Genomic DNA, 11,991 nt, shown 5'->3' with positions numbered 1-11,991 from the left:
GATTTTGACGAATGCCAAGGTGCCAGCTCGATGTTCAACCTTCAACAAAGGCACGTCCATTTACGCATGTCTTTCGAACGCCCACCCAACCGCAGGGAGGACATGCATACTTCACACAGAAGGCACTCCCTGCAATCCAGCCGAGAATCGAATGGGAGAACCTCTTGCTGTGAGGAAACAACGCTATAAAGGGGAAAAATAGTTATGTTAAAGAAGAATTATTATGTATCAATTATTTTCAATATGTTAGGGATTCTTTTATGTACAAATTTGTGTAGAAAAAGTATATTTGATAAGCTGATTAATGATTATCACTGTTTAATTAATGACATGTTGCTTAATATTTCTGTGTCATAAAAATTTTATAATTAAGCAGTAACCAAAGAGTGGATGTGAGTATCTGAGGATTTACCCATGGATGACATGGTCTGATCATGATGGCAAAGCCCAAATGATTAAACAAAGCCAGCCATGGGTAAATCCTCATATACCCATACCCACGAGCCAATTATTGCAATTATACAATGAAGAGTTTCTTAAATAATGTCTTTGTATAACTACACCATAGTGCTCCTCCACAGTGTTTCCAGTTCTTCCATGTTTGTTCATGTACTTTGCATGCGTATGTGACATACATTCCCATGCTTGCACAGTACATCAGTGCTGTGCAATAAAAGCAACAGAGGAAAAGAATCTGTGTTGCTTTTTTTAACTATAAAACTGCACAGTTCAGAGGTATGAGAGTCTGTTTAGACAGTGTAGAAATACAAGGGAAACTGATACTTGTCTATAGTTTTGCAGAATGTACCTGATTTTATTTGTTTTTGGTCTGCTGTCCGTACAGACTTATCAACCTCTTAGCTCAAGAAATGTGGACAAATCCTTAAATAACGGAACTGAGGCCTCAAATAGGGACAGATTGGAAATGCTGTTCTTTGTGTTAGTATGCATTGTCCGAAGGATATGAAGTCTGAAACTCAAACACATGTCATTATTTAGTGACTTCACTGCTCAGCAATTTGTCAGAAAACCACAGATTTTATGAGGAACAGACAAAAAATATGAGGCAAAAAGCTGGACCTTCTGTCAAAATCTGTACAGTTGAGAGGTATGCCTGCTTAGCATATATCAACAGAAAAATGTCTGGTCAATAAATGGTACTTTAGCGACTGGACTTCTTCTGTTTGTATATGCTTGATTTACAACAGGCACACTAGATGGGCTGTCCAATCAGGGTGCTCATTTTTGAATAACAATGACTCATCATTGTATAATATAGCAATAACCCACGCCTACGTGTCAGTAATGCTGGATTTACCCACGGTTGGTGTGGTTTGGTCACGAGGGCGAAGCCCGAGTGGCCAAACAAAGACAACCGTGGTTAAATCCAGCATTACCCACACCCAGGAGTGGGTTATTGCTATTCTACAATGACATTATTTAAGAAATAAAATAATTATTTTTCTTAAATAATGGCATTGTATAATGCCTCCTTGCTGCCCTTCCGCAGCTGTCTGGTATTCTGAGGCAGTTCTGATGTACTGCGCATGCGTATGCTTACACAGTGCATCAGAGCTGAGGGCAAAAGCAACGGAGAAAGCAAGATCTCCGTTGCTTTTTACAAACTGTCTCACTATGTTAAAGGAGTTTAACATAGCGAGACACCTTTAAAAAAGGCAACGGAGTTAGGAAGATCTCTGTTACTTTTTTTAAAGTTGTCTCGCTATGTTAAACTCCTTTAACATAGCGAGACAGTGTCTAAACAGCAACGGAGATCTTGCGTTCTCCGTTGTTTTAAAAAAAGAGTTATACTAATGGAAAAAGTCCGGGCGACCGGACCTTTTTCCATTACTATAACTCTGATTTACAATGTGCATGCTGACCAATCAGCATGCACGTTTTGGAATATTAATGGGGGATTGTTGTATAATACTTGTTCATCAAGAATTACTGAATGCTATATTTACATGGGTTGTCAGAAGTCCATAAGGACATGTGCTGTCCCCTTCAGGCCAGTTGTTGTGACTATGGGATTCATAAATGAACAGGCATTTAATTTTCTTAGATTTTTATTTTAAAGCAACTAGTAAGGAAACTGGTAGATGTATACTGGAGATTTGTTAGTGCAGATAAAAGATGCAAATATGAACAATTTTTATGTGTTTAACTGTAGCTATCAATCCAGTGTACACCAGTATTTTGCATGAAGCAGGTATACAAATACACATTGTATGTATAATAACCCATTTATTGAGTTAGACATGATATTGTGAGAGTTGTTTTGATTTGTTGATGCTTTCTAAAAATAGAATTAAATTAAGGGGTTCTTTTAAATGCAGTGCTTGCTATGTTTATGAACACATAATTAGGAAGAAAATGACTTCATATTTCCTGCAATGTAGTGATAGTGTGAGAGATTTTATATTGGCGAAACTGAAAGAGTTTTTAGAATGCATAATATGAAGTGCTTGTGTGGTATCAGAGAGGGCAATTTGAACAATGCATTAGTTAAATATGATAAGCTGGCTGATAATAAGCATTATATTGAACTTATGGGTGTTACTGTCTTAAATGATCTCACTCAGCATGGAGACATGCAATGAAGTATAATATTTAAAAATAATGTGGCAGACAATCTTAACTGCATCTCTCCCACTTTAAATTATTGTTTTTTCGTTGATCCCTGTGCTAAAATGCAAACCTTTACATCTGCTCAATTAAGTATTTTTATTGGTTGTTTTCAAAATCCATGTGACTGTTCTGTGTCTAATTTACAATATTTCATTGTTGAAACAGGAAATATTTGCATTATATAAAACAAGCTGAAGTACTTAATAACATGATTTAGTTTCAGTAAGTTATGCTTGGTTTAGTCAGCACCATGGCATAGGTGGATAAAGCCCTGACTATGGCCCAGGTGATCTGGGTTCATTTAGCAGCTTGTGTGCTTGAGGCACTGGCATGGAAAAGATGGGCATGCCCATCCTAGGTGGGGAGCATGCACCTTCATGCATCTCATAGTTGATTACTAGTGGGGCCTAGGGATGTGCAGAGGGACATTGTCCTTAAGGGAAGTATGTGAGGCACATTGATTGAGTAGCCATGGAGGTGGGATGATATACCAGCATGTCGATCCTCAAACATCCAGTAAGTGCATGCAGGACAGGGAAAGACATTGTAACAGGAGCCTCAGTTTCCATGCAGACCCCGAACATGTGTCAGAAAAAGTCCAGGGGAAGGAAGAAGGAGTGTCCAGTAGACCCAGAGGACAAGAAGAGGTCCAGGAAGCAGTAGATCGTCAGCTATGAAGTACCACAAGAAAAACAAATTGCACTTGGCTTTTTTTTTTAGATGTTGTTGGAGTATGCCCTGATGTGTGCACTTGCTTAGTTTTGAATAATTTAAACAATGTCTGCCAAAATAAACTAGACTAGTTAAATGATTTCAAGAGAGTAGTGAATGGTATAAACCAAATTAATGTCTGTGGTAGTATGCTAAGCAAATCTGGAAAACAAATACAGTGAAGAAGAGCCTACCTCAAAGACACATCTATGTTCATCACATAATCTTATCATATCTGTCACACTAATGAACCAAATAAATCATTAGTAAACAACAAACATGTCACAGTGTTGTTTATAGTAGATATGTTCAGGATGTTCTCATTCTTATCACTCCTTACTGCCTCAAGTTTAATACTGTTACAAAATGGCAGACAGCAAACTAAAGTAGACAGGTTGTTATTAAAATGTCACTGGTTCTTCCTGTCATTAGAATCGTGGACCAGAAATAAAGAAAAATAAAATGAAAAGTGATTAATTTTTGGTGAGAAACCCAAAATTCCTTAATTAAAATAATTACATTGTGTGACTGTGAAGACAGATGAAGGCTGCCAGCCCAGCCAGCTAGAATGTTGTAGATAATTCTGTCATTTGTAAATATTAATGTAAGCCACAAAATTGTTCTCTTAAATGTGAAAGATTGTATTGGATGTTGAACTGGAAAAATGTAACAACAGTGCACTCTGCTGTAAGAAAGCTGATAAGTCAAGCATTGTGAAATTCTTTGATCTAAAACTCAGAGCCGAGATGTCTAGAAGAAGGAATTCTGGCTATTGTTTTGAGACCAGAGTTAATTGCTGGAATTTGCATGCATAATTTCTTTTATTGCTCTGGCTTCCTGATGAGCTGCAAGATCAAAAGGGTTATTAACCTCTGAGTTTCTGTTAGCCTGGAACCAGAAAGAAATGATGTAATCTGAAATTAATTAGTGGTACTGTGCTATCAATTTAAGGACAGAAAGAATGAGTGCATTTAGCATTTGTCTTGAGAACATCCAGCTCAACAGCACTGCCTGTGTTCTGTATGTAAGTTTATTTTAAAACTGTGTTTTCTCTTAAGATACAGCTAGGAACTAGGAAGGTTAGATTAGTTTTTTCTGCACTGATGTCAAAACTTTTCTACTGTATTATTTAAAGCATTTTCCTGTGATCTCTGAACTCTTGACTAGCACTGTGTAGTAAGAAGTATTGTCTTGTGTTTTTATTATTTATTATTAAATATTTTAAACCTTTCAACTGTGGCTGTTTTGTGTAGAGATAATTTAAGCGCTAAGTGTACATTGCATGTATTTAGTGATATTGTACAAAGCCACTCCAATAGCCTTGCTGTTCAGTCACATTTATCATTTGGATAATAATATTGCACAATATAATTGGACAACCTTTCATAAGGGCCTTTTAGTAACTGATAAATATTAGTGGGTGGTGGCAAGTGGTACTACCATATATCCTGGGTAAAAGGGGCACAGCTGGAGAACTTGTGCCAGCCTTCCCCAGGGGTGTCTGTGTGGTTGCATATAACTCTGATCTCAAAGTGTGTGTGTGTGTGTGTGTGTGTGTGTGTGTGTGTGTGTGTGTGTGTGTGTGTGTGTGTGTGTGTGTCAGCTACTTGGACAGGGAAATGAAGCACTGGTTGGACAGAGAGGGTGCTGGAGGTTTTAGCTTGCCCACTAGGCTGAGATATGGACCCTATAGCTGTGCCAGTGGGAAGTCTTATTGGGGACCTGGAGAGAAAGTGAGAAACCAGCCCCAGACTGACTGTGATCTCTGTGTGCTCTTAAGGAAAATTGTACTTTACTGTGTCTGTATTTATTATCCTTTCCCTATATGGATGCCCCTCACTGGTGTTAGTGGTGAGGATTGAGGCTAGAGTATACCTTATTAGTTATGTTGATGTTTGCATCAGCAGTATTGCTTCCTTTTGAATATTGACATACAAAAATAATTAGCATATCATTATAAGAATTATATGATACAAAATGGCTGTAATAAATGTGAAGCAGCTTAGAGAAGGTAGGAACTCTTAGTCAAAGTCTAACCAAATCAAAGGTAAATATATATTGTTTTATAATCAGTCAATTTGCATGTGAAAAAGCAATGAAACTGTCAAGCTGCTTAACCATAAGGGAAAAGGAGGTAGGGCATAAAACCTCCTTCTTGGCCTGCCAGATGGACGACAGTCCAATGGCTATATCCTTGCATCCCTTCTATGTCCATGGCCAAATGGCTGCAACTGGTTACACACAGATAAAGAAGAACAGATAAAAAACAGTAAATTTGGTACTGCAGATAATAAAGAACTCAGCAGATTCTTGCATACTACACAACCAGGAATGTATGCACTTTGTCATTTTGTCTGTATACATTTATGCATATTTACAGATATTAGCAGAGAATGGATAACATTTAAAGGCATGTAGGAACTTATTACAAAAAGTAAGTTGATATTGTCCATTGTCCTGCATAAAATACAAGCATACTTAAAGAAAAGTAATTGATAAACAGTTAAACAAACCAGATATTGCAGACACATACAATTTTGAAGGTAAACATAGCAGTCTGTTGTATACTAAACTCATTGAAATGGTACCTCATTGGGATTCAGCCGTTCAAAAATACACAACAGTAAAGTATGTCTAGTGAAATTGTGACCTCTTAATCTCAATGTGGGGGACTTTGCTCACATCCTTACTTAGATAAACTATGTTCAAGGTTACTGTAATGTAGAGAAAATGGGCTATGCCTTGACAAGTTTCACTTACAACAAAGTGTTCTGCTCTCTGTTGAAGTACTGTGGCTCTACTAGTGGTTTATATACTTACTTGAGCTTTATTAACATTGAGAATTAGAAATTTCAACAACAATCCAAATTTTCTTTGTAGTAAGCATAGTTTTAAATGCTAGTATGTGATGGTTCCTCTCTAATGTAGCTCATGACTTTCCCATAGCTGCTAGATACAGCGTCCAGTACTGTGGATTTCATCACAATATGGAAGGAACAAACTGCTGCTTATATGTACACTTTTTGACATTTACAAATACTCAGATATTTAGATGTCCAATGTCCCAGGAAGTGATGAATCTACCCAGGGCTGCAGCCTCTCTGCAGAGGGTGCCTTCTGATTACACGTGACCGGCGATGATCTGATTCTGAAGACAAGCAAGAAGGCAGAAGGAGGATTAATAAATAAAGAAGGACACATGCCCAGCATGATGCAACTTTCACCCAAAAAGTCGACCAGCTGCCGTGGGTAAAGGTGGTTTCCAAGATGGCATTCTTATAACTGTAGAAGATAAAGAAAAAAGAGTGAAGGACATCTCAACTACAGGAATCCATTTTTTATGATTCAAACAACTTACAGTGTCTCATTTACAGCAAAATTCTATTTCCTGAATTAATGTTATCAATTAATAACTGCAACATACTTGAAATTAATTTAGTTTGCTCAAAACTAGAAACACCACAAGTGGTTGCTGTGGAATATAAACTTCTAGCCTCTTGTTACATTGCCTTTGTGGTCTACGTTCTAGTAATTGACTATATGTCCACACTATTCCACATACAACATAATATCTGCAGAGATGCAGAAATCCTGGAATAAATATAAAGGGTCCAGCATGTCAATCTATAATTGACACAGCTGCAGAATTCATAACCGGGTGTAACAGTTGTGATCACTACATATAAGAAAGGAGTAACAATAATTATACATGGGTATTTATGAAATGCTCATTTTGCAAAGTTTTATGGTTGCTCTGAGGTTGTCTATTAATGTGAGTCCTTGGCCACCCAGCATATAAACTGCCATTATTGTCAGTAATGTGAGCGAAGCACATGGTAATAAGGTTAACAAAGCTACAATTTTTTTTCATAAGCATAAGTCCATTCTGTCATGAAAGTAGTGAAGATAAACATCATGTTTTGGTCTTACCTGTGAGAATGTCATCCAGATAAAGTGCACTCTTAGTGATTCATTCACTTACAGTTTACTCACTAAATATTTTCTGAAAAATCACAGCTGCTGAACCAAATCCAGATAATAACCATATGAGCTTGTAAACTGAATGAATACCACTTCCCCCTTTGTTCTGAAGATTTTCTCTATTTGCTTTAGATAGCCTGCCCTTTACATGTATTAACCATCTTGTAGTATCATAGTCGGTGATCACGTCTCATCTGACGTGCCTACATAACAGTTTCTCTAGCAGCAAGAACTTATAAAACCCATAAACACTACCTAACCTCTTTCTCTATATACTTTCTTTCCATTTCAGACGTTACCTTCATTTTTCATCTGTCACCAGTATAGTTTGCACATTATTAGCAGTGACTGCCTTTAATGATTTATTTCTGCATCAAACTGCATTTAACCTATCCTCAAATATTTTTCTCTTGCTAACTGTCTTCACATGTCATCTACTTTCACAGCCTTATACCACTTCTGTGTCTCTATGTCTCTCTGTCTCACTCTCTCTGTCTTTACTTAGCATCTTAGAATACCACAAACCTAGACAAGTGGCCTTTTTAACCTGCACACCCCATTCAATCTTTCTGACTTTTTTTTTTTGTAGTCTTTTAGCATTTGTTACATTGTTTCCCATGGATTGATCAAGAATACCTTGTCCTTTTATTAAACTGAATGAAAACCTTACCCTCATTAATTTTTCTCTGGTCTCTGCCATTTTCTGCAGCCATGTATTATTCAACAATGGAAATATGCTGTAAGCATATCCCATCCTCTTCTGCTTCATTCATTATCGCTGTCAATCCTTAAAATAATTTTATTCCATTCGTATGCTTAGTAATTGTATACACACCTCCTACTAACACTCTCTAATGAATTTGAATAGCACTATTCTTTGCCTTTGGTAACCCCAGTACATAGCCTGCTAATCTGTGCTCCTTTGAATGTGTTCCAGTAACTGGTATTGCAGCTAGCCTGTGTTCCTTTCAATATGTTCTAGTTACTGGTTTTACACCCAGCCAGATAGCTCTAATCTTACAACCCATTGAAAACTGAACTATAAGAGTATATGAATCAAAAGGCTCCTAAGAAGATTCTTCAGAAGACAAGTAGACTATGGACCCCTGCTACTGGTCATAGTGTTTTTTTTTTCTGGAGTTTTAACTATTGTTGGATGGCTACTGGTTAGCTATGGACTCCTGATCCTTCAGACATAGTTATTATTTTTTTTTTCAGTTGGCCATTAGATATGCTGCCCTTTTTTCTGATGTTTTAGTGTTTGCTGGCTAGCCATTGGATACGAATCCCGGATCCACTGGTCAATTATTTCTTTTTTTCTTTTGTTAGAGTATCACATACCAACTTATAATTTCCAGTCTCACTAATTCACATTTACATTAATGACCAAAAACAACATAAAACTTATCCATGCCGTTATACTATATATTTCTCCTTTAGTATTCAAATATATTATCTGTGGTGGTGGTGCTGCGGTAGCGTTGTCGCCTCACAGTAAAATGCTGACCGGTTCTACTCCCAGCTAGAGCGTCTTCTACGTGGAGACATGCGTGAATGGGCATACCTTCGTTGAAGGTTGTGCGTTAGGGCTGGCAACTCAGCATGGAAAAATCAACTGCCAGTCATTAGTGGACTGGAGTTCTGCTGTGGCGACCCCTAACCGGGAAAAGCCGAAAGACACAACAGTATTCAAATATATTACATTTATTAGATCCCCACCAATTTCTAACATCCCCTCTTACTACTCAAACTGAGAATCTAGATTTTATACCTTCTCCCATCAAGCATCCACACATACAACACACACACACACACACACACACACACACACACACACACACACACACACACACACACCCCTCAGAAAGGCTGGCATAGGTTTGCTAGCTATGCCCCCTTTTGCCCAGACTATAAGGTAGTTACCACTTTAAGGCCCTTAACAAAAGGTGTCCAATTTTACTGTGTAATATTACTACTATATAAATGGTAGTTTGACCAAGAGCAAGGCTATTAGGAGTGGCCCACACAGTGTCACCAAATAAATATGCAAATACTCTCAAAACGTAAATATCTCTACAAAGATCAGCCACAAGGAAAGGTTTAAATATATTTAATAATAAACAATAAAAGAACAAGACAATACTAAATATATATTCACAGTGACATCAGAGTTTAATAATCACAGGAAATATTTTAAAAAAATTGAAGGGCAGGCTCAGACAAATAAAGAAAAACAATATCTAAACTAAACTTCACTATATTCCTAACTGAATCTAAGAGAATCACTATTCCCTAGTAATTTACTTAATAGAGCAAGGCAGATGATATGGTGGATGGTCCTTCTTGTTGTCAGGCCTAAGACAGAATACAGAATGCTCTGTCTCATCAAGAGACTTCTCAAAATAATATCTAAAATATTACTGCTGGGATAGCTTGCAGAATGACATCATTTCTGGTCATCTGACTTCTAGTTCCTATGTAAAACCCCCATTCTGGAAGCTGGCAGGACTTAGCACCTACCTGTAAAAATACACACACGCACACACACACACACACACACACACACACACACACACACACACACACACACACACACACACACACACACACACACACACACAAGGGCTATTGCTCAGACCTTTGGCAGATGGTGGAAGTCATAAAACAATTGCATTTTTCCACACTTCCAGGGTAGTAATTAGTGCACCCCAAAGACAATACATAAAGCTTCCTAGTACAGACTTTGTGTCTCTGGCTTTGTGTCTTTGGTTGACTTGAAACCTGTGAGATAGCATCTTTATGGCTTAGCCTATAAAGTGATTTAATTTCAGATATTTTTTCTAAAGTTTGCTGGACTGAAGTTAACCCTCCAGTTTCCTCTGTTAAAACATATACATTTAAACAGTTACAATAGTGCATGTACATTTCCACTCTCTTCTAGTAGGGCACACTGTGGATACATCTCAAACACAAGCACTTTAGAAATACATTTTCAACACAAACATCTATACAAATCAGCTTGATATACACATGACATACAGTTTTAATGCATTTGTAACACCAGCATCTTGTATAAATCAGTTTGATATTCACAAATGACATATAATTATTTACAAAATTGAGTACAGGCAGGATGGAGTGGGTGGAGAAGAGTGTCAGGAGTGATTTGTGACAGACGGGTACCAGTAAGAGTGAAGGGGAAGGTCTACAAGAGGGTAGTGAGACCAGCTATGTTATATGGGTTGGAGGCAGTGACATTGACAAAAAGGCAGGAGTTAGAGCTGGATGTGGAAGAGTTAAAGATGCTAAGATTTGCAATGGGTATGATGAGGGTGGACAGGATTAGGAATAAGTATATTAGAGGGTCAGCCCAAATTTAAAGTTTTGGAGACAAAGCCAGAGAGGCATGGTTACGTTGGTTTGGACATGTGCTGAGGAGGGATGCTAAGTATATTGGGAAAAAGATGCTAAGGATGAAGCTACCAGGTAACAGGAAAAGAGGAAGGACTAAGATAAGGTTTATAGATGTGGTGAGAGAGGATATGCAGGTGGTTGGTGTGACAGAGCAAGATGCAGAGGACAGGAAGAAATGGAAACAGATGATCCGCTGTGGCGAACCCTAATGGGAACAGCCGAAAGAAGATGATGATTCACAAATGACATATAATTATTTACAAAATTCCAGTTAGCTGTGCTGGTAGTACCTCCTTTCATCACATGTGCAATTGGCAATAATGCCAGCAAATGCTTTTATTTTCTGTATTGTTCTGAAAATTCATGTGTTGTTCTATTTAGTTTTCAAGTGAATCAGATGAATATTTGGTACTTTTCCATTATTGGGGCAACACTTGTAATGCTGTATCATGTGCACGCAATGATTGCACAGCTGTTTGCCCTGAAGTGGTTGTTTGGAAAGACAATGAAACAGATGTTAAGGTGCTGCACTGTTTTTTCACTCGTGAACCACTCTGTGGCTGAGTCATGATCTTTGGGACAAAAGTAGTAAGCGCACATCCGAGTAGTAGACTTGATATTGTCTGTAAAAATGCCTTCTAGGGCAAAATCAGTTTTTCCCATTAACTTTCAGGTGATAACAGGACTCTGCCCCTTTTGTTGTGCCTTGGTATCTCTGTTACGTTTAATATGTTCAGCAGTATAGTCCTTAAGAGGGGAAATAAAGCAAATCATCGTAAATTATTTAATGTAGGAAAAATGTTACTGTTACTTTGACCAGTTAGTGCTCCCATTGCTTCTGACATTTTCTGCAGTTTGACTCATTACAAGGCAGTCCAAAAAGGCTACTTAATGTGTATGTCTTTGTCTTTCGAAACAACCACTTCACTAAGCACACATCTGAGTTTCAGACTTGATATTCTCTCAAAAAATGTCTGCCAGGGTAAAATTAGATTTTCCATTAACCTGCAGTTGATAACAGACAGATTTCAACTCTGCACCCTTTTGTTGTGCCTTGGCATCTCTGTTACATTTAACTTTGTGCAGAATGCACAGGCTGACATGTTCAGCAGTTTAGTTCTTAACAAGGAAAACAAAGCAAATACTCGTAAATTATTTAGTGTAGGACAAGCCTGACAGTTGTCGGTTTGACCAGACCGTGCTCCCATTTTTACTTACATTTTCTCAGTTTGAGTCGTTGCAAGGCAGTAAAAA

At 37.7% G+C, this 11,991-nt stretch overlaps 1 protein-coding gene across 1 annotated transcript in view; it reads right to left on the bottom strand.

Moving 5' to 3' along the window:
* Window positions 1–6,422: 6,422 nt before the first annotated feature.
* Window positions 6,423–11,991, bottom strand: part of SERINC4 (serine incorporator 4) — a 93,139-nt gene continuing 87,570 nt past the window's right edge. The window contains exon 11 of the mRNA XM_044076377.1: window positions 6,423–6,624. Within this exon, the coding sequence (XP_043932312.1) occupies window positions 6,423–6,624 (202 nt within the window). The remainder of the gene's footprint in view (window positions 6,625–11,991) is intronic.

This window comes from Protopterus annectens, chromosome 7.part0 (assembly GCF_019279795.1).
Source record: "Protopterus annectens isolate FY-2018-M chromosome 7.part0, PAN1.0, whole genome shotgun sequence".
In the NCBI taxonomy this organism is placed as follows: Eukaryota; Metazoa; Chordata; order Ceratodontiformes; family Protopteridae; genus Protopterus; species Protopterus annectens.
The sequence above is the reverse complement of the archived record's forward strand: the minus strand, read 5'-3'. Positions and strand labels throughout refer to the sequence as shown.